The sequence below is a fragment of the Vanacampus margaritifer genome, chromosome 17 (assembly GCF_051991255.1).
Source record: "Vanacampus margaritifer isolate UIUO_Vmar chromosome 17, RoL_Vmar_1.0, whole genome shotgun sequence".
In the NCBI taxonomy this organism is placed as follows: Eukaryota; Metazoa; Chordata; class Actinopteri; order Syngnathiformes; family Syngnathidae; genus Vanacampus; species Vanacampus margaritifer.
This window is the reverse complement of record NC_135448.1, coordinates 17535075-17562217: the sequence shown is the minus strand read 5'-3', so window position 1 is coordinate 17562217 and position 27143 is coordinate 17535075. Positions and strand designations below refer to the sequence as shown.

The following is a 27143-nucleotide window of genomic DNA, read 5'->3' as shown; positions in this document are numbered from 1 at the left end:
GCACTTGAGGAGAAAAATTCCCCAAAATATTTTTAAAAATAATTATATATTAATATACAATATTATATGGATTATTAATTATTAACATAATAATTCACAATATTATTAACAATTAACTTAATATGTATTTTTTATTAACGGTATTATTAAGAAAATATAAAATTACAAAAAAATTATTAACAATTATTTTTGTTGGCCAGTGTCATGTAAAAATGAGCTGAGTTATACGTTTTATTTTCCCTAATGGTGTAATAAAATAATCACAAAATCGTTGTCAGTGCTATATAATAATAATAGTAGCAGTAAAAAATATTATAAACCATACTGTAGGTTTCATTATATTTTTAATAGTCTGAATTATCTAATGTGGTGTGATGTGGAATGTATATGGAGGAGGATGTGGATGTAAACCTTTTACCTTTGCTTGCCAGTTGTCCTCTTTGCTCTCAATCTTTATGGCTCCTTGTAAAAAGTCATTAATTGCCGATCACACTCCTGCCCAGCCTCACAATATTTTTTTATTTTTTTTTTTATCAATGCCAGGAGCCCGCGTGTGCTCATAAATACAACCTCTGGCGATAAATCCCTCTTTGTGCTCTGAAGTTTCTTAATGTAAGCCAGATGGGGAGAATTGTGGGAATGCGCAGCCTGTTTTTTTTGTGTGTGTCCAGCACTGGACTGGCTGCTTTGTTGATGCCTTCAAATCAAATTATGGAAAACATGACGGTTGAGTGGACACGGAATCATGTGTGATGTGGAATATGAGACAAGCTTATAAGTGCAGGTTGTGGGTTGTTTTATTAAATTTTGTTAATGTTTTTGGAGGCCTCGACATGCCTGATTATTTATCAGTGGTGGGCAGGCGGGCCTAAAAAGCATTTGTTTAGTTTTTTCTTTGGAAAATCACTACGCCGAACAATAAGTGAGCAAAAATGTCCCCAAAAGACAATAAGCTGCATAACTGTGGTCATTGAAAACATGATTATATGCCAAGGCCGCATCCATGTTTACAGTTCATGCAAACTTTTGTCATATTAAGGAACATACTGTGGGTTTATTAAGTGTATTGTTTTACAATTTACAATCAGACATCCATTGATACTTGGCAGAATGACCTATTTTGCATTCGACCCGGATTTTACCCAAATGGTCGCTTCCAACCAGGGTTGAAATCTCTCAGACAAGTTTATTGTTGCAGCACTCCTAGAAATGACCAAAAGGAACCTAAAATGGCCGCTTTAAAACAAAATGTCGGACTTCCTGTGTCATCTGGGAATGGCTTTTTGAGACTTTTTTTTTTGTGCGTCTATCATCGTAGACATTGCTATTAAATTTGATCCTGTTCTGTCAAATTGTCATTGGGAGCTTATTTTATCATCTTTGAAGGACCCCTTGAAATGGACCCCAAAATCAACCTAAAATGGCCACATCAAACCAAGTGGCAGATTCTGTTCTTTTTTTAATCTATACATGATTGCGCTACATGTTGTTATTAAACTGTCTTTAGGGGCTGAATTTCCTAAATATAGCCAAAATGGAGGATGCAGTGGAACCAAATATGTGCACTGACATCATCTCTATCACAATGTGGATCTTTTTAAAACAATGTTCCATCTTTCCTCCTCTGGCCTTCTACCAGACCACAGAAAGAATGAACATTTATACAAGACATGTGGGGGGAGGTGGGTACGGGGCCAGGTTCCATTTCCTCCTGTTTTTTCCATCACAAAGTTGGTGGTCTCAAAGGTTGGCCGCCATTATCTTCGTCTTCCACTGTCATGTTGTGATGAAGTGTGTTAAATGAAAACATGGTGTATTGCGGAGAGTTGTGGTGGTGAAGGAGGCACATTTGGAGGCCAGACTGGAAGGAACAAGAGGGGGCTCAAATTTCTTGGCCTAATATTTCTGATTTTCCAGTGCTGCCTTCATGTCATATACAAAAATCGGACCACTCACGATATACTTGTCAACTAAATGTTTTCTTCATTAGAAAATAAGGACATAATGTAAATAATAATTTATGTAATGTAGTTGATGTGTGCCATTAGTTTGTGTGAATGAATTTGTAAGAAAACATCTCGCTTGTTATGTTTTTTGCTGGCTCTGTGTATTTCACGTGATGTCCCTGAAGGCAGCTCGCCGAGCAGTCCAAGCAGGCAGGCAGGCAGGATGCAGACCAGAACAACAGTCAAGTACAGTTCGGTTCTCCAGGCGGACAAAACCCACCAAAATTCCGCTTGATTTCTTTCGTTTTTTAACCCACCACAACCAACACACCGTTCGCTCGGTAGCGACTCCACCGGGACCCGGTTCGAACGTCGCGTTTTGGACGATGGAATCTCACGTTCTCCCGGTCCATATCCGCCCTCAGCGGCTCCAACCGGGAATCGGATTCGGTTCGTGTCCAACCGTCGGCGGGACTCTCCGCTCCTCTTCCTCCTCCTCGTCTCTCCGGCCCGGGGTGACGGTGCCCATCCCTCCGCTGTTGCCGTCGCCGCCGTCGCTGGCCGCTTGCTCGGGGCCTCCGCCGCCACCGCCGCCGCTGCAGCTCCACAGCCTGTACGGCGGAGGCGGAGGAGGAGGAGCCGGCCTGGGTCTCCCTGCCGCCGGCCACTCCAACCCGACGGTGCTGAAGGAGGCGGTGGAGGCGGTGGTCCGCAGTTTTGCCAAACACACGCAAGGCTACGGTCGAGGTAAGTACTTTTTATACACATTGAATGCACTTTATGGACCTTTCAACTTTTGGGGTCCAGGCAGAAATTGTTAAGAGAACAAGAAAGGGGGGAAAAAAATCCCAGCGTCAATTAAAATTACCACGTGTACCCCTGACTTCCGTTATGACACTGGTTATGAAACTTTTGACACCAAAGTTGCAAATAAAGTTGATTAGTGTGAATGTAGTACACATAAAAGTTACATTAAAATGTACCGGAATAATAGTAAACAAGCAAACATTACTTGGAAAATAACTGTGCCGTACCGGATTCATGTAGTTTAAACAGGCTGCAGGAATAGCAACAAAGTTACATTCTAATGTCGCAGCTCATATTCCAAAATGTCAGTATTTAATTCAGTGATTCTTTTGCGTACCACTAGAGGGAGGCCTTGTACCCCCGGTTACAGCGTTTTAATGACTCTGTTCGTGTTCAAATACTTATTTACGGTACTCAAGAAGAAAAAAAAATGTACCTGTACTTTGCTATATTTATATTCCTGGTAACTTTCACATACTGTAAACTCCATTACGTTTCCCAAACGTGTGCTTTTTATTTCAATACATTTCATCAAACTATCTTCTTGACTACAAAGTTAAATCAGTCCAAAATTCAACTAAAATTACTTTAAGACTTTTACTCAAGTAATATCCTAGTGTGACTTTCTCTTTGCGTATGTTTTTTTTTTTTTCCTCAAAAGAGACTTGCACTTTTACTCAAGTATCACTTTCAGGTACATTATGCGAGACTTTTGTTGTCTATAAATACGAAAAAGTCCATTTTACGAGCATAGTCGTAAATCATATATCAAAGTGAAAGGTTACAGAAGGAAGAAAGTCATATATTAAACAAAGAACTTTATTTTTGCAGTATTATCCCTCTTATCCAGGAAAGTTGCCTTTATTCTCTACAAAATAAACTTTTTAAAAAAAAATTTGAAATTAAACTGCATTCCAACATTGCTCTTTTCAGGTCTATTTTCAAGTCATTGTAACATGTGGTCCAATTCATTATAGGATTAACTACTAAAGCTTAAGCAGGGATTACATTAAAGATCAATAAGCTTTTACAGTAATTTAGAACAACACACAAACGTGTGCGTATCAAAAATGATACTGTTACAATTTTATTAGTGTTATCACTATTATTTATTGCTTAATTAGATGGTATATCTTTAAAGTTATACGCTAATGTGTTCTTTACTGTGGTTGTACTTTGCGTAGAACTGCATTGCATCGTCACTGCAGGTGTACCTAATGAAGTGTCCAGGGACCGTAAACAAATGTAGTGCTTCAACTAGTAAATAATAAGAATAACAGGGATATGGATCATCATTATAGGCTAGGGGAAATTCCTCTGGGCGACACCGTGATTTACGGTGCGAATCCTCCAATGTCATCCAGCCAAAAATGCTCGACGCTGGATCCAAAAGGAAGCGGACCGCGCCGCCACGGCAACATTAGTCACTTTTGACAGCGCTATCGTATCATCCCGCTCGGCCCATCCAAAACATTTTTTATGACTGCGTTTTTTTGCTGACTTTTGCATACTTTTATGGTAATGTGGAGATGTGCCTGTTCCTGCTCACACCCTTTTGGATTGCACAAGGAACCTTCATGAGGCTTGTCTCTGCTGTGTTGTTGTTGAGTATAGTGAACGTGGTGGAGGCCTTACAAGAGTTCTGGCAGATGAAGCTGAGCCGCGGCGCCGACCTGCGCAACGGCGCGTTGGTGGTGTACGAGATGGTGGCGTCCAGCAGCCCGCCGTACGTCTGCTACGTCAGCCTCCCGGGGGGCAGCTGCTTCGGAAGTTTCCAAGTACGGAGCCGTCGCTCGACTCTCCTGTTGCATGAGCAAACATGTGGAAATTCCTCCCTCCCTCACTATTTTTTTATTTCGTTTTTGTTTATTTTTATTTTTTTGCATTTAGTTTTAAAGTAACATAAGCAAACACGCGGAAATTCCTCCCTCACTATTTATTTATTTATGTTTTTTTTAATAAACATGCGAAAATTCCTCCCTCCCTATTTATTTCATTTTTTAAAAAAATATTAATTTTTTAATTAAATTTTAAAGCAACATAAGCAAACATGCGGGAATTCCTCCCTTACTATATATTTATGTATATGTATATATTTTTTTTTAATAAACATGCAGAAATTCCTCCCTCACTATTTATTTATTTCATTTTTTTAAATATATATATTTTTTATTTAATTTTAAAGCATCATAAGCAAACACGCAGTAATTCCTCCCTCACTATTTTTTTTATTTTTTTTTAAATATATTAATTTTTTAATTAAATTTTAAAGCAACATAAGCAAACATGCGAAAATTCCTCCCTCACTATTTATTTCATTTTTTAAAAATATATTAATTTTTTAATTAAATTTTAAAGCAACATAAGCAAACATGCGGAAATTCCTCCCTCACTATATATTTATGTATATGTATTTTTTATTTTTTTTAATAAACATGCAGAAATTCCTCCCTCACTATTTATTTATTTCATTTTTTTAAATATATATATTTTTTATTTAATTTTAAAGCATCATAAGCAAACACGCAGTAATTCCTCCCTCACTATTTATGTATTTATTTATAAGTATATATTTTATTTTTTTAATAAACATGCGGAAATTCCTCCCTCACTATTTATTTAATTAAATTTATTTTTTTTAAATTAAATTTTAAAGCAACATAAGCAAACACGCAGTAATTCCTCCCTCACTATTTATGTAATTATTTATAAGTATATATTTTATTTTTTTAATAAACATGCGGAAATTCCTCCCTCACTATTTATTTAATTAAATTTATTTTTTTAAATTTAATTTTAAAGCAACATAAGCAAACACGCGGAAATTCCTCCCTTACTATTTATTTATTTATATTTATTTTTTAAATTTTAATTTTAGAGCAACATAAGGAAACGCGTGGAAATTCCTCCCTCACTATTTATTTATTTCATTTGTAAAAATAAATTCATTTTTTAAATTTAATTTTAAAGCAACATAAGCAAACTTTTTCAACATAAGCAAAATTTCTCCGTCACTATTTATTTAAAAAAAAAAAATTGTAATTAAATTAATTAAAAAAGATTAAAAAAAATTATTTTTTTTACAGTTCTGTCCCACCAAGGCCGAGGCCCGACGCAGCGCCGCCAAGATCGCCCTCATGAACTCTGTTTTTAACGAACACCCGTCCCGACGCATCACCAACGACTTCATCGAGAAGAGCGTCAGCGAGGCCTTGGCTTCCTTCAATGTAAGTCACGGTTTCATTTAGTTACTTTGCCGCAATGACTTCTTTATAGTCTACTTTCAGTCTTATGTTAAATGGGGAGTCAGCACACATCTGCCACAGTGCTTCTGATCAACCCGGAAGAAAGTTCAGTTGTTCTAGGAGACTTTTACTGGCATTTTTTTCTCACTTTGCTTTTGATGAAAAGTTACAGTTACTTGGCCTCAATTATAGTTCACATTTAAAGTCATGTTAAGTTCCTTTTTTTAACCCTAATAAAGCTCAAATGTTCTAGTAGGCTTTTCCTGACTTTAGTTTTTGCCTAGTTTGTTTTAGTTACTAAGTTAATTAATTACAGTCACTGAGTTACAATTGGTTACAGTTACTTAGAGTTACTTGTGTTCAGTTACAGTTCACATTCTCATGTTAAGCGCCTTTGATTAAGCACAAATAAAGTTCAGATGTTCTAGTAGGCGTTTATTTTTTTTTAATTGACAGGTTTTGGCTCATTTTGCTTTAGTTACCAAGTTACTTAGTTACAGTTACTTAGTTACAATTACATGAGTCCACTTCACATTCAAACTAATGTTAAGCGCCTTTGATTATGCCCAAATAAAGTTCAGCTGTTCTAGTAGGCTTTTTTTTTTAAGTGACAAGTTTTGGCTTATTTTGCTTTAGTTACAAAGTTACTTAGTTACAGTTACTTAGTTACAATTACATGAGTCCACTTCACATTCAAACTCATGTTAAGCGCCTTTGATTAAGCCCAAATAAAGTTCAGCTGTTCTCGTAGGCTTTTTTTTTTAATTGACAAGTTTTGGCTTATTTTGCTTTAGTTACAAAGTTACTTAGTTACAGTTACTTAGTTACAATTACATGAGTCCACTTCACATTCAAACTCATGTTAAGTGCCTTTGATTAAGCCCAAATAAAGTTCAGCTGTTCTCGTAGGCTTTTTTTTTTTTAAGTGACAAGTTTGGGCTTATTTTGCTTTAGTTACAGTTACTTAGTTACAATTACATGAGTCCACTTCACATTCAAACTCATGTTAAGCACCTTTGATTAAACCCAAATAAAGTTCAGCTGTTCTAGTAGGCTTTTTTTTTAATTGACAAGTTTTGGCTTATTTTGCTTTAGTTACAAAGTTACTTAGTTACAGTTACTTAGTTACAATTACATGAGTCCACTTCACATTCAAACTCATGTTAAGCGCCTTTGATTAAGCCCAAATAAAGTTCAGCTGTTCTCGTAGGCTTTTTTTTTTAATTGACAAGTTTTGGCTTATTTTGCTTTAGTTACAAAGTTACTTAGTTACAGTTACTTAGTTACAATTACATGAGTCCACTTCACATTCAAACTCATGTTAAGTGCCTTTGATTAAGCCCAAATAAAGTTCAGCTGTTCTAGTAGGCTTTTTTTTTTTTAAAGTGACAAGTTTTGGCTTATTTTGCTTTAGTTACAAAGTTACTTAGTTACAGTTACTTAGTTACAATTACATGAGTCCACTTCACATTCAAACTCATGTTAAGCGCCTTTGATTAAGCCCAAATAAAGTTCAGCTGTTCTCGTAGGCTTTTTTTTTTTTAAGTGACAAGTTTGGGCTTATTTTGCTTTAGTTACAGTTACTTAGTTACAATTACATGAGTCCACTTCACATTCAAACTCATGTTAAGCACCTTTGATTAAACCCAAATAAAGTTCAGCTGTTCTAGTAGGCTTTTTTTTTAATTGACAAGTTTTGGCTTATTTTGCTTTAGTTACAAAGTTACTTAGTTACAGTTACTTAGTTACAATTACATGAGTCCACTTCACATTCAAACTCATGTTAAGCGCCTTATATTAAGCCCAAATAAAGTTCAGCTGTTCTAGTAAGCTTTTTTTTTTTTTAAGTGACAAGTTTTGGCTTATTTTGCTTTAGTTACAGTTACTTAGTTACAATTACATGAGTCCACTTCACATTCAAACTCGTGTTAAGTGTCTCTGATTAACCCCAAATAAAGTTGAGCTGTTGTGTACATCCCAATAATGGCGCGTTTCCCACAGGGAAATAGGGAGGAGGCCGACAACCCCAACACGGGAATCGGGGCGTTCCGCTTCATGTTGGAATCCAACAAAGGAAAATCAATGCTGGAATTTCAGGTGCGTGACTGACCAATAGGAACTCCTGAAGAGGTGTGTTCACTTGCACATTTGTACCTGGTAAAAGACAGCTGTGTGTGTCTTCATGCTTCAGGAGCTGATGACCGTCTTCCAGCTCCTCCACTGGAACGGAAGCCTGAAAGCCATGAGGGAACGCCAGTGTTCCCGCCAGGTAGCGTAGCAAAGATGCTCTCGATTGTCACGCTGGAACGCCGGCACACTTGCGGCTTTGAGGGTTTTTTTTTCCCACACAGCATTACATCGCTTCTCACATGACAATCCTCTTCGGGGTCGAGTTAGCTTGGGAAAACAGAGCTGGGAAATGTATGAACGTGAAAAGCGTTTTTGTACAAGATCTAGTAAAAGATCTTTTAAGTAAGACAACACATTTCCTTTAACATCACAGGGTAAATATTGGACAGAATTTATTATTATTATTTTTTTAACAGGTCGGCACACCACAGTTGTGCAATCCCTCCTCTAAAGGCACTTTTTTAAACAGTTTAAACAATTGCCGCACACTTTAGCCCCCCACTTTGAACAATCCTGTTTCTAATTAAACTTTTAAACTGAACTGCAAAATTATCCTTTTTTTTTTTTAAGTAAATTTTTTTGGGGCGCACCCCATGGTGATGTGCTTGAATTGAACTTATTAACCAAATTGAAAAATTGTCCATCTGTCTTTGAAAAAAATAATACAAATTGCGCACCCATAAGTGGTGCGCACTCGATCTTGACTCTAAAGGGACCTTTGAACAGAATGTAACTTATTTATTTATTTTTCTCCCAAATTGGTGCACCCCCTGGATGTTGCATAACACACTTTGGCAGCACCCAATCACATTGAATTTTAGAAGCCAATTCAATAACTTTCTTTCTTACCAATTTTTTTTTAACAAGTTAGCGCACCCCTTTGATGAGCACCCACTAATGGCCCATTAACAGAATGCAACTTTTTTTTAAGTTTATTTATTTATTTAATTTTAAGGTTGGCGCACCACCTAAATTTGGCAATCCCTGCTTGAATTTAACTTTTAAACCTGATTGAAAAAAAAATATCTTGTTTTTGTCTTCTGTCAAAAAAAAAAAAAAAAAAAAAGTTGGCGCACCACCTGGTGGTGTGTGCCCACCACACTTTAGCAATCCCTGCGCTATTTGCTAATTGTTAAATATTTTTTTAGGAGTTGGCGCACCCCCTGAAGGTGCGCACACCACAGTTTGTCAATCCCTAGAGTAATTCAAAAAAAATTGGGGGGGGGGGTGGGGTCCGTCTCACAGGAAGTACTAGCCCACTACTCGCACCGGGCGCTGGACGACGACATGCGCACGCAGATGGCGGCCGACTGGGTGAACCGCGAGCAGAGCGTGGCGAGCACCGTCTCCCAGGAGCTGGCGGCCACCGAGCGCGAGCTGGAGGAGGCGCGGCTGGCCGGCCGCGAGCTGCGCTTCTACAAGGAGAAGAAGGACATCCTGATGTTAGCCGTGGGTCAGCTGAGCGCCGCCAACGCCGCCACGCTGCCCTCGCACTAATCGGGTAACGGCACTTGGGGATTATTATTACGAAAGCACATCCAGCTATGAAACAAGCCATAAGTAATACGAGCTTGTTACCTTTTGGTGCCTAACAGTGTTTGTTTTTGTCCAATTGGCCAACCAGATGGCTGGACGTTTTGTCTTGTCTCATGCAGCTGCCTTTCACTGGTGAATGTACGAGGACGTTGAAACATGTTGGGGAGGCATCTAGTACGCATTTATTTGTGTGATTTATTGGAATAATTTTAAACAATGTTACAGTTCAATTCATGTCAAACTAAATTTAAAAAAAGTTGAAAAAAATGCTGCAACACAATTCCTAGAAGGCTTATAATTCCCTATAGATGCCACGGGATGGCGGCAAAGCACTGCTTTTGTCTTTTTTTTTTTTTTTTCTACAGGAGAGCTCAGTATTGTTCATTCGATTTGACATCATCATTGCTCTCCTTTTTTTTTTTTTAAAAAAAACCCAACAAATCAATTAAAAAAAATTAATAAATGTTTTTTTTAATTTTTTATTTTATTTTATTTTTTATTTTATTTATTTTTTTATTTTATTTTATTATTATTATTTTTTAAATACATATACATATACACACATATATATATATATATACTGCTTTTGTCTTAATGAAGCTCCTCCACTCATGTCAACATACTTCCTTGATACCAAGATGCCAGAAGAGGGCGTCATACCACTACTTTTGTTGGGATTAACTCATTTCAGTTTGGCTCCTTTTGCGCCAAGATGCTACAATATGGCAGCAAATTACTACTTTTATCTTAAGTGAAGCTCCTCAACTCACTTCAACACAGTCCCTTGACACCAAGATGTCGCAAGATGGTGGCAAAGCACTACTTTTTTCTAAATGGACATAGCTGGATGCACGATCACGTTCTGTCTACTGCAGCCATAATCTACGTTTCGCCTTATTTTGGTTCACGCTCTTAATTTCAAAAGACATTAAATTGCAATACAATTCTAACATTGTTTATTTTTGTATCCCCAAAATGCCTCCCCCATCTGCTGTTGAGTAAATAACTTACCTGCCTGAAATACAAGTGCACAGAGCCTTTCATTATTAGAACAGAAAGACGGCTGGCAGTATTATGCATGGAAATGAAATTATTGTGATTCTTCAGTCGGTCTGACAGCAGCTCAGGTGTAGCAACACTTATTATGATTGTTTTTTTTTTTTTTTTGGAATGACTTCTATACCATCCATTGCAATGTACATTTTCACTGCATTGTTAAAGGATGAAGATCAGTTGAAATGCCTGTGGTACATATAGGACCTTATTTCTTTCACGCTACAAATGTGACATGTCGATATATTTCCCTGCTAATTTGAACCGTGGATATTGCCTGCGTGTCAAAACGAAGGAATTTAAGTAGGCAGCCTACAGAGTACATTTGGTAGCATGCGCACTTAACTCATTTCCCTCTTGTGGTACACAACATTAGATTAGGAAGGATTTAATCATCCCTGCGACCACTCGGAGGCATGTTTAATCCCTACAGTAATTTTAGTTTGTGCAGAAAGGGTGTAAATGGTGAACAATAGGCCATTCGCGTGATGCAATTCTCACTCTGTTAGGCAGAAAAATGTTAGCAGTGTTCCACACTGCTAACATTTATTTGCCCGGCCTTGCCTTTCACTTTTATCTATTGGATGATTGTATTGTCTCACATATGAAGTCAGTGTAAGCAGGAAATATGTTACTTAAGCCATTTCTATCATTTCTTGTTTAATTACAGCTTTTTGTTCTTGTATTAAACGCTACAGTGGATTAAAAAAAAAAGTCCATACGCCCCTGCGGATCAAAGCTTGTGCTGTGATGTGGCTATGAAAATAGTTATTAGGGTGTGCACACTTGTGCAATCACAACATATCGGTTATTCATTTTTATTCTCCTCACAAAAGGTGCAGGTTATAGGTCACGTTTATGGTGGGAAAAAGTTTGACATGATTTACCTTATTATTTTTTGTATATCACAAAAACCTGACATTTGAACAGGGGTGTGTCGACTTTTTATATTCATTGTATATTTTGCCTTTGGCTTATGATGTTTCTGTTATGTCTTTTAACCGAACAGTATTGGTTCTTTTGTAAAGGATTTCTCAAGGTCATTGTTGTGTGTATTTTCTATGCGCAGTTTTGTATTCAATGTTTATACATTTAGTAGATTTATATATATAATAAAATACACATTGATACATGTTTACACATGGGACGTTGCAATTTCTTTCAAACGGAACATAAAATTGGCTTTTGTGTGTTTCCCAACCTAAAAACAGGCTCGTTTCAGTGAGGCTAGTAAATTAGGGTGCAAACTAGTGGGTTGCAATTCTTCATTCTTGGGGCTATTTCTGACGAAAGCATGCCAAAATGATATTAAGACACCTGGAAACGATTTTAGAGTGTGAAAAAAATGCTAAATTTGTGTTATTTAAAGCACAGGGTTTCATATTTTAATTTGAATCTTTTTTTTTATTTTTTATTTTTTTTACTTAAGTAACTACAATGAGTTCTTGTTCATCAGTATAAAATATAGGTATTGATATACTGTATTTAAAGAGCTCCCCAAACATCCCCAATGAAATTTCATTACAAAATGCTTTAAAAATGAAAGCAGGGTGGACACAAATGTTCAGCGTAGACTCTAAAAGGTTCATAAATACTATTAATAATTAAAAATGAAGCAATATTACACAAATATCTAAAGTTAAAAACGTCAGAAAAGAAAAAAAAATTTTTTTTTAAATGACGTATTAAATTTCCGCAAACGTACCCGGAAAAGGCGGAGCTCTCTTCAAGCGGTTCCCCACCGTTGTTCATTCAACATGGCAGCGGGACCAATTTCCGAACGAAACCAAGGTAATTCAATCCCGTTTTTACTATCCATCTACAATTTAAGATATTGCTTCTACACGTGACTTCTTTTAACACCTTTTTCGTCCATTGTGATGCCCTCTACCGGTTGCTTCTTTTGCCACTCTATTGTGGCTAGCAAGCATGTGCTATAGTCGTTAGCTCCACTCTACGCAAATTCTTCAGTTTTATCCAATGCAATGTCCAATAAAACTTTATATACTACTGTTGTATCTGCATTAATATGGGATTTTTTTTAATTGACTTCGCTGCGCTTTTTGGGCATAAATGAGTAAGCTACGTGCTCACGGATGTGATTAGCCTTGCAGGCTAGTTGGCTAACAGGCTTGTGAATGAAGTACGGCGACAGAAGAGGAACAATTCTAAATTTTTATTATTATTTTCATAATAAAGCTGTGTTTTTAATCTCTCAAAATATAGGCTGACAAATGTCTTAGTGAACTTTATGTAGGTTCATCATAGAAAGTTATTTGTTTTATGAATCGTTTATGTCTTTTATGCCACGAGTACATACACAAAGTTTTTAAATTATGGTCTGTTATTTATGAATTTTACAGATGCCACGGTGTACGTGGGTGGTTTGGATGAAAAAGTGTCCGAGCCATTATTATGGGAGCTTTTCCTGCAGGCCGGTCCTGTTGTCAACACGCACATGCCCAAAGACAGGGTGACAGGACAACACCAAGGTAGGTGCTAATATTGAGAAGAAAAAAATGCATTTGAATTGAAAGTTACATTGAACCCCACTATTTGTAATTTGCCCTTTCGAAATTCACTTATTTATAGTTGTAGTTGCAGTCCTAATTCATTTCAATGGGGAAGTCTCGCTACTGCATAACTGATTGTCTTCTCCATTTTAGGATATGGCTTTGTGGAGTTCCTGAGCGAAGAAGACGCCGACTATGCCATCAAAATCATGAACATGATCAAATTGTACGGCAAGCCCATCCGCGTCAACAAGGCGTCGGCGCACAACAAGAACCTGGACGTGGGCGCCAACATCTTCATTGGCAACCTGGACTCTGAGATTGACGAGAAGCTGCTCTACGACACCTTCAGCGCCTTCGGGGTCATCCTGCAGACCCCCAAGATCATGCGTGACCCCGACACGGGCAACTCCAAGGGCTATGCCTTCATCAACTTTGCCAGCTTCGACGCGTCCGACGCCGCCATCGAGGCCATGAACGGCCAGTACCTGTGCAACCGACCCATCACCGTGTCATACGCTTTCAAGAAGGACTCCAAGGGCGAGCGGCACGGCTCGGCCGCCGAGCGGCTGCTGGCCGCCCAGAACCCGCTCTCGCAGGCCGACCGGCCACATCAGCTGTTTGCCGACGCGCCGCCACCGCAGTCCGTGCCGCCACCCGTGCTGACGTCAATGGGACACGCCATGGGCATGCCGGGTGGTATGCCGCCTCCCGGGGTCTTTCCCCCCATGCCACCCCCGGGGGCCATGTCGGGCATGCCGCCCGGCCTGGCCATGCATCACAACCATCAGGGACAGGGGGGTGGCCACCCTCCCGGACCACCGCCCTTCCCACCTGGATCCATGCATGGAGGTGTGTTACCTTGCCATGCACACACATCTCTCCCGAAATCGCCCTAAATACCATTTACATTTGATTTATCTTTAATATTGACTCGTCTTCTATTTTGATATCCAATTTTTCACGTTTGCGTTCCTCAGGTATGCCGCAGATGCCCATGCCTCCTCCGGCGCCTCCCGGCATGGTGCCCCCGCCTCCTGCGCCCCCAGGTTCCAATCAAGCCCGTGCGCCGCTCCCTCCCGGCATGCCCCCGCCGCCGCCCATGGGCATGCCGCCCCGAGCCCCATACGGACCTCCAATGGGTACGTCCAAAAAACTGCCGCATGCTCGTTGTCGTCTTTATTCACACGTTGTCGTCGCCCTCCCTCAGGTCACCCGGTGCCGCCCGGTATGAGAGGACCGCCCCCTCCCATGCCCCCACCAGGCTACGGTGCCGCCCCGCCTCGCCCTCCTCCCTTTGGCTTCCAGAGAGTTCCCCCCATGCCGCCCAGGCCGCCAGTCGCACCACCCCGGGTTCCCTTAAGGGCACCCATGCCACCCTAATGCTCCACAGATCTTTTTTGTTTCTTTCTCTCCTTTCTTTTGTCTCATTTTTAAAAGAAAAAAGATTACAAGTTTGTAAGGTTGATCATTTTAATAGCTTTGTATTTTTGGGGTCACTGTACAGTTGAAAGACCACTGTTGAATAAAACGTGAACAAATTATATTAAGTTGTGTGCTAAATAAGATCATCGGAAACTTGTTCAACACGATACAACAGCTTAATCAACCTTATTTCAAGGTATCGGCACTCACAATCGGCCGTCCTCTTGTGGCCGGTTTACATTCAGGAACTAGAAATGAGAAGAAATGAAAATTGCCACTAATTTCATACAATTATAAGGGGGGTTACTGCTGTATTTGGATATAGATCTTATATCTGTCATTTATGGAAGGGGACTTAGTAGTGAAAAAAACTAGTCGTATCGAGCATCTGTATTTTATTGTCGCTTTCACTGTATGTTGACCAGTTAACCACGTATAAATTTAGTTTACTAAAACTGACTTAGTTTTTGGAACCCGTCTCCTTTAAATGACGTCCCAATTTATGTGACATTGCATTTTTTTTTTTTTAATGTTAATGTTTACCATTGTTTGCCAGTTTTAGCTACTCATAGCTTAAATAGGCTAGGATAGGATTCCTTTATTGTTATTATACACAGTTACAACTACAAAATGGCCGTTTACCATGGACTTCTGCTCCTTCTAGGTCAACATAAAACAATCGAATCAAAATAGGTAAGTGTGGAATGTGAATCTGTTGCTTTTTCAGACAACAGATTGAACCCTAGACACACAACCCCCCCGCCCCCCCAATTATCCATCCATTATCTTCTGAAATGCTTATTATCCCTTCGAGGGTTGCGGGTGTGCTGGAGGGGGGAAAAATAGTAACGTTCAGTGTTTTCAAAGAGTGGAAGGTTCGCACTACACAAACCATTTATTGATTGATTGATTTTTTATATACCGCACTAAGGTCGCAGGAAAAGGCGGTTGACATTTTATGCAGCACTGCCCCCTGGTGTCGACTGAAATTTACGTCAAAATTAAATGTCCTCTTGAGATATATATATATATATACACACTTATATACACACAGCGTGAAATGGAGGGAGTAACACTTTGTCAGAAAAAAAAATACTTTAAATAGAGAGTGGGAAGGATAAAAATCGTTACTTTCCACCATTACCATATAACGGTGCGTGTACGTTGGGGGGGGGCTCATCATGATGACTGCGTGTAGGCGTGGGCTCCTCAGCACCATCATCACCACCACCACCACAGCAACAGCCGCCTCCTTCATCCTCCTCCTCATCATCAGCACCATCCTCATCCTCTGAAGACCGAAAGGCGCGGTGAGTACTTCACGTACGCGGAAAAAACGTCACATTTTAACGAATGTGCTTGTTTTTTTTTTGCCCTCACTGCAACAGTCGCGATGGGCGTATTGGACTGCACGCAACACTTAACACGATCCCCCCCCCCTCATATGAGTGTGTGGTGGGGGGCGGGGGTTGTCGCAGGTCGTGACTAGCTTCGAACGGGGCGGATTTGCACTGATTCCGCGCAATAAATCACCTAATTGGCCCATTTGACGTGTCCCCCCCACACACACGACTGATTTGAGTGGCGTTTTGGTTGCTATTTCTCTCATGTGCAACAGAGGCCTTTCCTTCTTTCGTTTCTCCCCCGCCTCCCCTCCCCTCCTCGCCATTATGAATGCACCGGAGGCTTCATTTGCACAATTGCACCTGCGAGAGGCTAATGCAAATATGAAGCGCACAATAACAGCAAGCGCGGACAAATATAGTGAGGTTATAGACATTTCTTTTTTTTTTTTGGCGTGTACAAATGGAGGCGATGCCATGGCAATGCTGTTTCTTCTTGAATGGGGCCCGAGGAAAATTGGAAAATGTGTCAAATGTGTGTATATTCAATTGTATACTTTTGCTGGGTTTTAGTGTGTTTGTGTGTAGACAACTAGACATAGCATGCTATGATTAGAAATTAAATATATATATGACAATTAGAATTTGTCTTATTAGCATAGGTTGAAATGGTCCAACAGAGGGGGGGAAAAAGACTCATGCTGCCTTCAGGGACGGTCTGAAATCACAATTTTACTTGCCATGAATGAATGATACTGCGTCTAGCTAAGTCATGTGTTGCCTTCAGGGACGGTCTAAAATCATAGAATTCCTCACCGTGACCTGTGATCGTAAAATGATTTATGATGCCTCCATGGACAGTCAGAAAATATATCTATCTATCTCTCTATCTCTCTCCATCCCTCCGTTAAAGCTAATTTGCCACCAGATGTAATCAAAAATGGTTCCTTCACTAAAATATTAATTCCCATTTTTAGTGTGTTAGTGCAAAATATATATATTTTTGTGGTTTGCAATCTCCTTAGAGGGTTATACTGTTAGGTGTAGGCCTCCCTAATATTTTGACTTGGCCCTTATCACCTACCAGACCTCAAAAAGGGAATGCTGTGCCCCCCACCCATCTCCACAAACACAACATGACATGTTGTTTTATGGCAGGCGCACATACAGATGCAGCACACTCAGCAGCACTCACTGCAAAAATACGGTGTCCCCTGAGGCCCAGTTGAAAAGAAAACACCTCCCTGTGGCCATTGTGTAAACATGTCTGGGCTTCTTTTTGGTGTTTGAAAAAAAAAAAAAAGCGATGATGATGTTACACACGATTGGGCAGACTTTGATGAACAATCAATTTCAAGCCTGGCTTGTTTTTAGCGCCTCGCTCCTCAGACTGATGCGGGCACTCGTTCATTTTTTCCATTATTTGAGCCACCCGGGAGGCTCCCGTTGTTTATTTGCCGCCATAGTGTTGAATCTTGTTTAAAAATTTAGTGAGTGAGTTTGGAAAGGAATGAACACAACAGATAACTTTGCATATGATGGAAAGTGATTTCCTTGTTTTTTTTTTCTTATAATGTGGAGGGTTATTGTTAGGGTTAAAATGTTTGCGTTCTTCTCTCTTCCATTTGGGAGACTTTACTGTCATACGGTGTCTGCCTTTAGACGCATCCATCAACAAAACAGCAGCAAGTGTGACTCAGCACTGACCTCCTGCATGGCAGATGCAAACAAATGGATGCTTGGATTGATGTTTTTCTATGGCTGACACTATTTTAGTTGTTTTGTAGGAGAGTGAATTCAAGTTTTCAATCATTTCCAATCATTTTTATACAGGGGCGTAGCTACGATGTGGCTGATGGTGGCCACGGCCACCCCATTGGGCACCCAATGTCAAGGGAAAGATTTTAATTGACTTGATTCTATGTTTTGAAGCACTTGTTTATTTCTGCACTTAAAAACAAAGTTAGCCCACTCACGTTGTCAGTGGTTAAATTCCTCTCTTGACATCCTTTCCAGTCTGACAACTTTTCCCGCCAAAGCCAAACGTCCCCCGCAAGATGGAGGACGGCTACCAGAACCGGACGGCCTTCATTAAAGGCGCCAAAGACATCGCCAAGGAAGTCAAGCGTCAGGCCTCCAAGAAGGTTGCCCGCAGCGTGGACCACGTCAACGACGAGTACAGCCGCCGCTCCTACAGCCGCTTCGAGGAGGACGACGATGACGACTACCCGGCGCAGGACGGCGGTGGCGGCGGCTACTACCGCGGCGACAGCCAGGCGGCCAACGATGACGAGGGCGGACACAGCGACTCCACCGAAGGCCACGACGAGGACGACGAAATCTACGAGGGCGAGTACCAGGGCATCCCTCGGGCCGAGTCGGGCAAGGGCAGCCTGGCCGGCGGGCCCGGCTCGGTCCCGCAGCAGTTCCGGGACGTGTCGGCGTCCGAGGCGGAGAGGCGTAAAGACCAGGAGGAGCTGGCGCAGCAGTATGAGAGCATCCTGCAGGAGTGCGGCCACGGGAAGTTCCAGTGGTCGCTCTACTTCGTGCTGGGCTTGGCGCTCATGGCCGACGGTGTGGAGATCTTCGTGGTGGGCTTCGTCCTGCCCAGCGCCGAGAGGGACATGTGTCTGTCCGAGCCCAACAAGAGCATGCTGGGTACGTTTCTGCGTTCAATAATCTTGTAGGTATGGAAAAGAAGCATCATTTTACATCTGGATATAAAAGCACAACGTGCAGCATAACTGCTAAATGCTGCTTCACCATGTTTGCTTTGAACTCTGTGATCCTAATCTGCAGACCTCAGAGCACTACTTGGTTTTTCCCCCATTAGAATTTCTTTATTATAGGCCGGACCTAAAGCATTTTGCTAATACTGGGACCAGTTTATGCATAAAAAAAAAGAAGTTTTTAATTACCTGGAATCACAGAAATCTGTTTTAACGAGACATAACTACGTACCTAATATTGCATAACACACTCGTGTCATTTGCTGTGTGTGTGTCCTCAGGTCTGATTGTGTATTTCGGGATGATGGTTGGAGCCTTCCTGTGGGGCGCCATGGCCGACCGGATCGGTCGCCGTCAGTCGCTTCTCATCTCGCTGTCCATCAACAGCATCTTCTCCTTCTTCTCGTCCTTCGTGCAGGGATACAGCACCTTCCTCTTCTGCAGGCTCCTCTCGGGCGTCGGGTAAAACAAACGGAACTAAATAGGCGTCTTTAACGGCGAAAATGTCAAGAAAATGGCTGGATTGAAAACTGCAATTGTGTCAGGATCGGAGGTTCCATTCCCATCGTCTTCTCCTACTACTCGGAGTTCCTGTCCCAGGAGAAGCGAGGCGAGCACCTCAGCTGGCTCTGCATGTTTTGGATGATCGGCGGCATCTACGCCTCGGCCATGGCCTGGGCCATCATCCCCCATTACGGTACCCGCCGGATCTGAGAGAAGATGCATTTATTTCCTCAAATATAGATGGAAAAGAGAGCACCTATTTGAGGAAGGTGTTAAAAAAATTTTTTTTTAACAATAGCGTCGTCAATAAACTGATATGGTCACAGTTACTTCCTGTGTTTTCCTGAAGAGAAAGGGGAGGCGTCTATTTGATGGAAGTGTTTATTTGAGAGCAGCATTTATTTGTGAACAGCATCTGTGAAATGTTGTGATTACACTCACTGTTCAGCTTTTTTCTTTTTTCCTGATGGGAAAAGTGAGGTTTTGATTTTAGGTTTTTATTTGAGGAAGGTGTTTGTTAATTTATCTGTATTTACTTATTTGATAACAATAGCTCCTATGATCTAATATAGTCGCCATTACTTCCTTATGTGTTGCTGATATGGCGGGAAAAAGGAGGTGTCTACTTAAGGGAACGGTTTATTTGACAGAGGTGTTTGTTTATTTATGAGCATCATCATCTGTAAAATGATGTGATTACACTTTCTGTTTTTGCCCCTGATGTGAAGAGTGAGGCGACTCTTTTAGGAGCGCTTTTATTTGAGGGTGGTGTTTATTTATCTTAAGCGGATGAAACAGTACCTGATAGAAATAGGGAGGCATTTATTTGTGAAAGTTTTTTAAATATTTTATTTATTTGTTGATAAAGGTGATATGACTAGACATGATTCCAGGCACCACCTGTTTTTTTTCCTTGCTGTGAGCAAGCATCTATTTGAGGGAGGTGTTTAATTTTATGTATAAATTGGGGCATGGAATCTATTGAAGCGTTTTCTGTATTTTCCCAGGATGGAGCTTCCAGATGGGTTCAGCCTACCAATTCCACAGCTGGCGCGTCTTTGTGCTGGTGTGCGCCTTCCCTTCGGTCGCCGCCATCGCCGCCCTCAGCGCCATGCCCGAGAGTCCGCGCTTCTACCTAGAGGTCAGTCGGCCAACTGCACGCCACGCTGTTCGACGCTGAACCCGCAAAAACTCTTGCTTGCTTTTTGTCTGGGAACAGAACGGCAAACACGACGAAGGCTGGATGATCCTCAAGCAAGTCCACGACACCAACATGCGAGCCAAGGGACACCCGGAGAAAGTCTTTACCGTGAGTACATCGCTATCAAATTATTATTTTTTATTTTTTTTTAAAGCAACCATTGTCGCAATTTTGACAATTTTTTATCCAAGGTGACCACCATCAAAACAGTGAAGCAGATGGACGAGCTGGCAGAAAGCGGCACTGACACACCTGTCTGGCAGCGCTACCGCCTCAAAATTATGAGCCTCTCCCAACAGGTGGAGTAAAAAAACAAGATACGTTACTTCAAGGATATATTACTGAAAAGAGAAAAATTAAACATTATATTTTTAAACATCAAAATGTTCAATCAAACCGTATTCTTTCATCCAACAAACGTGTGCTAGCTTAATGCTAACATATAATGCAAAATTAGCATACAGTTGTTTTTATATATATATATATATATATATATATATATATATATATAAACACCCTCAAACAACTGCTATTTTAACACACATGGCACAGCAACACATACAAACAGAACAAATGACAAAAGAGATTTAAAAATGATATATTTCAACATCAGGTATCTTCATGCTAACATATAATGAGAAACACCATATATGGGCAAACTGAGATGTTACAGTAACAATTAAGGGTTATAGCGCCACCTGTTGCCTTGGCATGCATTTCACACCCCGTAAACCTGTTTTCATGTGGGTTTTGTTTTTGTGTGAGCATCTCGTAGTTATTTTAATGTTTACTTGTGTCATTGCAGATCCGGAATAACATTATTGCCTGCTTCAGCCCGGAATACAAGCGGACTACGTTTATGCTCATGGCTGTTTGGTTCAGCATGTCGTTCAGGTAAACAATTTCGTTATTTAATTATATGCTGTATGATAGTGCTGGAAAGCTATGAAAATTGTTTAGTTGATTAAGCGAATTTTTTTTGTGTGTGTGTGTGTGTGTGTGTGTGTGTGTGTGTGTGTGTCCAGCTACTACGGCCTGACCGTGTGGTTCCCGGACATGATCAAGTACATCCAGAAGCAGGAATACGAGTCACGCACCAAAACATTCAGCAAGGAGCGCGTGGAGCACGTCACCTTCAACTTCACGTTGGAAAATCAGGTGCACCGCCAGGGCTACTACTTCAACGACAAGTGAGTGGCTTTTTGCACAGCGGCTATAAAAAGTCTACACACCCTTAGTCAAAAGCCAGATTTTGTTAATGATACAAAATGCCCCCCTGCAGGTTCCTCAACCTGAAGATGAAGTCGATGGTGTTCGAGGACTCCGTGTTCGAGGAGTGCTACTTTGAAGACATCACGTCCACGCACACCGTCTTCCGTAACTGCACCTTCATCGCCAGCTTGTTTTACAACACGGGTACGACTCGCGCCTTAAGTCGCCAACCTGGTCACGGTTGTGTTGTCTGTAACCGCCGGGCGACGGCGTTGCCAGGCTGCTACCGTGGCCACGGCAACAGAGCCGACCTTGTTCATCAATTAGTGAATCCACGACTTTTGTGACATTCTTGCATTCAAATTGTCGTATCTGTGGTGGCAGATTTGTTCAAGTACAGGCTTGTGGACTCCAAGCTGGTGAACAGCACTTTCCTGCACAACAAAGAGGGCTGCATGCTGGACTTCAGCGACGACTTCAACAACGCCTACATGATCTATTTCGTCAACTTCCTGGGAACGCTGGCCGTGTTGCCCGGCAACATCGTGTCGGCTCTGCTCATGGACAAAATCGGCCGTTTGAGGATGCTGGGTAAGTTCGTCTCACAGAAGTCCACTAGCTTCATGCTAACATATAATGCAAAACGTCATAGACAGGCTAACCAAATTAGCATCAATGAAATTATAAAGCTTAAAACAACGGCTAATTTTTCTTTTTTTTTTAAATCCATGTAGCGGGGTCCAGCGTCATTTCGTGCATCAGCTGCTTCTTCCTGATGTTTGGCAACAGTGAGTCGGGAATGATCGCCCTCTTGTGTCTTTTCGGCGGCATCAGCATCGCCTCCTGGAACGCCCTAGATGTCATCACCGTTGAGCTCTACCCATCTGATAAAAGGTAACATCACTTCCTCGATATATATTTAAAGACGTATATGTATACAAATGAAATCTACATGATACTAATATAAAACTTTTTTTTTTTAAACGCCTTACCATGAATAATTGTTTTATAATGTATGTAAATAATGAGCTCCCCATTACTAAACTCTAATAAATACTTTTTTTTTTAATTTAAATATAATCAAACTGTGTTTTCTTTGACAAGATTGGCCTCTTCTGTAATGAATGCCCTAATGACATTATTTCACAAAAACATATTTTGCAAACTTAATTTGTATAAGTAGCCACCAGTCTACAAGTTAGCTCTAGTAAATGCTCTTTTCCCAAAAATATGTATGATTTGATATTGAACACCTTACCTAAGTTAATGTCAAAATGTCATTTTAAGTAACGAAAATTAAATAAAATAAAAAAAATTGTTTTTATTATTTACACTTTTGTATGAATAATGGCTTCGCTAATAAATACCTCAACTCTTTTTTTCCCCAGGAGAGCTCAGTATTGTTCATTCGATTTGACATCATCATTGCTCTCCTTTTAAAAAATAAAAAATAAAATAAAATAAAAAAAATTTAAAAAAATTAAAAAATACCTCAACTCTTTTTTTCCCCAGGAGAGCTCAGTATTGTTCATTTGATTTGACATCATCATTGCTCTCCTTTTAAAAAAAAATAAAAAAATAAAAATAAATAAAAAAATACCTCAACTCTAATAAATGCCTCAAACAGACGCTAAGTCAGAAAATATGGTCAATAGTTTCTAAATAAAGAGCTTGATCCAATGATAAAATGACCAGAGAATGACATTAAATCTCAAATAAGTACCAAATTCGTGATACGTTTGCTAAGTTGACACATTTGGTGTTGCGTTCAGGACCACGGCCTTCGGTTTCCTGAACGCCCTGTGCAAGCTGGCAGCCGTGCTGGGCATCAGCATCTTTCAGTCCTTCGTGGGCATCACCAAGGCCGTGCCCATCCTCTTCGCTGCCGGCGCGCTGGCCGCAGGGAGCTTCCTCGCCACAAAGTTGCCCGAAACCCGGGGCCAGGTGCTGCAGTAGTAACCGGTGGCGCCAGCAAAGGTGGGTGGGCAGCGGGTGGGCGGGGCGGAGTCCGAGTGCTGCCGCTTACAAACTCTGCATCGCCGTTTTGTGGAAGCCCCAGAATGCTCCTCAATGTGGATGACATCATCTTCTTTGGGGGGGGATTAGTATCGACCTTAGGGGACTCCCACTTGTTTAATGGTGCGGGCGAGATGCGTGCGTGCGTGTTGCATGTGTATGTGTGAGTATGGGAAAACTTGCGTCATTCCACGATTTTTTCTTAACTCGGAATATAGCCGATTGGCTCAGAAAAGCAGAATGTACCGAGAGTAGGCAGAGTTTACATCATTTAAAAATAAAAAACACGCACACACATCAGCGCTCTAGCTCAGGTGAGTGCTTTCATTTTTGCATTTTACAGCAGCGGTGGATTTGCTTAAAATGGTTGCCTCAGTCTAAAATGGATGCTTTTATGTTCAATTTCGAGCACAGGACCTGAGACTTGTCTGCCAAGGGTTTTCAATACAACCTCGCTAAAATGAACTCAGTGGCGCCCCCTGTAAAGGTAAATCAAAGTATCTCTCAGTTTCATGAACAGGACGCACAAAACGGTCTCTAGACCCATTCCCGAAATTGAACAGCAAGACGGCCATTTTGGTCTGAAGCAGCCATTTTAGGGTGAATTCCAGGTCACCTTAGCGAAATTATTCAGAGGGAATTCCCAACTGAATGTCCTCACTTCCGTTCCGCTTATTTCTCACAGAAGTTCATGCTAGTCATAAGCACAAACAGGACCAAAAGAAACATTGCTGCATGAGAGTGACTGATTACATAAATAAGGCACAAAACATTTCATTTAAATTAAGAAAATTAACATGATCGCTTCCCCGAAAAGTTAACATTCAGTTTGTGTGCGGACAATCAACCTCTGAGGATTTAATTTTGCGTGCGTCCATGTGGGCTGAACTTCTATTCTTAGTTTGGCCAATCCTAAACAACTGTTAGCTTAGCTTAGCATTAACACTGGAGGAAAACATCTAGCTTGTCTATTTAGCTTGCGTTTGAGTTACAACACACAAAAACATCTCGCTAAATTTTTAAATAAAAGTTACAACACAAGTGTATATTTCTAATAAGTCATCGCCATTCATTCCACAACTTTGACTGTTAGCCACCCAAGGAAGCTGCTTTCCTGTTTTTGTTTGTTTTTAATGCTAAGCTATGCTGACAACTCAAACGAGTTTTCACACTCAAAAAAAAAAAAAGAAGTGTAGCAACCAATTTCGTCCACGTTTGAGCGATTGTTTGCACAAAAGTATGTTTGTTATTGTGCCGATTTTTCTTTAAAAGATGTAATAAAATCATCATTGAGCCCATCATGGGGTAAATTATTACAACAAATTTTTTGGTTTTTATGCTAAGCTAACAACGCAAATAAAAGTAGCCTATTTCCACCCCTAAAAAGCCATTTTTGTCTATGTTTAAGACACAGTCTGCACCAAAGTTATTAATGTGCAATTTAGCAGTTAGCTTATCTTAGCATAAACACACGCGGGAAAACAGCTAGTTTTAAATAATAATAAAAACACACATATATTTTCAAAAGATATGAGAAAATAACTACTGTACCTGAACCCACCAGGAGGATTTAAAAAAAAATAAAAATACTTTTTGGCTGATGAGCAATCCAAACTACTTTTTATTTTATTTTTTTATGCTAAGCTATTGAAACAAATTATTTCTACCGCTCAAACTTTAATCACAATTTTTGTCCACATTTGACAGTTTTCACCAAAGAAAAATGCGTTTACATTATTAAAGTGCAATTTAGCAGTTAGCTTAGCCTAAAGATTAAGAAGATATTAATGGCTAACCGCTAGCTTTAAGGTAAACACTTAACAGAAAGCATCCACTTTTATCTAAATTTTAAAAAAGATGTGTGAAAATAACCATTATTTAATCTACTATGTGGAATCTTTAACATATTTAACTGTTAGCAATCCAGACAAGCTCTTTCCTGCATTGCTGTTTTTATGCTAAAATAAGCTAACAATTTGAATGAGAGCAGTTCCACCCTTCAAAATGCCATTAAGTCCACTTTTGAGAGAAAACGTTTATGTGCAGAAAATAACCTCCTATGCGTTTATTTCCACTTTCCGAGAGACAGGAGGGGGAACTCCACCTCACATTTTATGCAGCGTGGCATTTAATGTAATAGACTCGGGTGCTCCTTTGCTGGTATATTTTTTTTCTCATTCACTTTTGGGGGGGGGAAAAAATGGGCGAGTCCATTCGCCGAGCGGTCGTGACGCATGTTTGTGTCGTGTTGTCTGACTTTTTTGGACGTCTTTTGTGTGCTGGCCATTTGTGTCTTTCAAAACGCGATGAGTGGCGTTCTTTGTTTTTTCCCCCCATTGTTTGACAATGACGCCGACGATGGCCATGATGTCGGTTTGTTGCTTGCAGTGATTGTTCTTGATCAAAGTGGGGTTCTTACATTGGTGAAACGTATGTGTTCGGAAAGTGGTGACTGTGCTCCTCTATGACCTGGTTTACATTTTTTGGGGTTCAATCTAAGATATAAATATATAATATAAATATTGAAAGTGTTTTAAATGTATGATAAATATTTGAAGAATATTTCAAATGTGTCTTAAATACATTTTCATGTATTTAATACATCTTTTAAAATATTGCCATCTATAAATAATTTAACTATATACTACAAATAAACTTTAAATTAATATGCAGTGTTTTGAATATATACAAATATTCAAAAACAATGTTATATATGTATATAATTTATGTATAAATTATTTCAAATATATTTATGCATTTAAAATACATTTTCAATATTTCTAAAATACATTTATAATTTTTTTATGATTTATTTCAATATATTTACATATTTCTTTTATATATGTAAATATATTTAAAATATATACACACAAAAAGGATGCTAATGTCAGCTATTGTGGGGAGGGCAATAAATGTATACATGTTGATAGGTTGCACAGCAAGGTCGGCCATCTTGGAGTGGGGCAAATTGAAGCCTTCCCTGCCCACATTCATCCAAAGAGTGCCCTCAAAAGGTTCAACTATTTAATGTTGTATGACGTGTAGAGTTCTAAATATATACATACAGTACATATTGTATATGTAAAACTATACTATATGGATCCCTCTAGTTGAAATGAAGCCTGTCTTGTTTTTCTGCAAAAGAAAAAGGATTGGAGCACTTTTTCTTAAACACAAGGACATTCCTCATGCCAGGAAATGAACTGAGAATTCATTGCAGTTGGATGGTTCTTTTTAGTTTGCCTTGTTTATATGAACCGAAACTACTCTAAATGTGAGTTCAATTCAAAGAATCAATGTTCTCTGCGTGTTAAAAAAAAAATATTGATGTTTGTATGTGCAAGTATGGAATTTGTGGAACTTTCAGGAACATTGTGTTGTCTTTGTTTTGTAAATGACAAATTGATTCTTCTTGGTGATTTCAGTATTTGAATCTGAATATATTGGTGAGTCTGAAAAAAAAAAAAAAACGTGATGTCATTC

General features: G+C 39.9%; 3 protein-coding genes across 3 annotated transcripts; all 3 read left to right on the top strand.

Moving 5' to 3' along the window:
• Positions 1-2037: 2037 nt before the first annotated feature.
• Positions 2038-11855, top strand: lix1l (limb and CNS expressed 1 like). Its single transcript, XM_077548216.1, has 6 exons — positions 2038-2693; positions 4368-4531; positions 5840-5980; positions 8000-8095; positions 8190-8267; positions 9374-11855. The coding sequence occupies exons 1-6, from the start codon at positions 2120-2122 to the stop codon at positions 9623-9625; spliced, it is 1305 nt and encodes a 434-aa protein (XP_077404342.1). The 5' UTR covers positions 2038-2119; the 3' UTR covers positions 9626-11855.
• A 563-nt stretch (positions 11856-12418) lies between these two features.
• Positions 12419-14776, top strand: sf3b4 (splicing factor 3b, subunit 4). The gene is made up of 5 exons (XM_077548732.1): positions 12419-12508; positions 13081-13209; positions 13384-14082; positions 14211-14372; positions 14441-14776. Exons 1-5 carry the CDS (start codon positions 12475-12477, stop codon positions 14611-14613), a joined length of 1197 nt encoding a protein of 398 aa, XP_077404858.1. The 5' UTR covers positions 12419-12474; the 3' UTR covers positions 14614-14776.
• A 1027-nt stretch (positions 14777-15803) lies between these two features.
• LOC144037567 (synaptic vesicle glycoprotein 2A-like) lies at positions 15804-27138 on the top strand. The gene is made up of 13 exons (XM_077549132.1): positions 15804-15965; positions 18015-18656; positions 19009-19189; positions 19273-19424; positions 20239-20372; positions 20451-20540; positions 20624-20731; positions 21238-21326; positions 21458-21622; positions 21715-21848; positions 22029-22235; positions 22379-22538; positions 23417-27138. Exons 2-13 carry the CDS (start codon positions 18056-18058, stop codon positions 23598-23600), a joined length of 2205 nt encoding a protein of 734 aa, XP_077405258.1. The 5' UTR covers positions 15804-15965; positions 18015-18055; the 3' UTR covers positions 23601-27138.
• Positions 27139-27143: the final 5 nt, after the last annotated feature.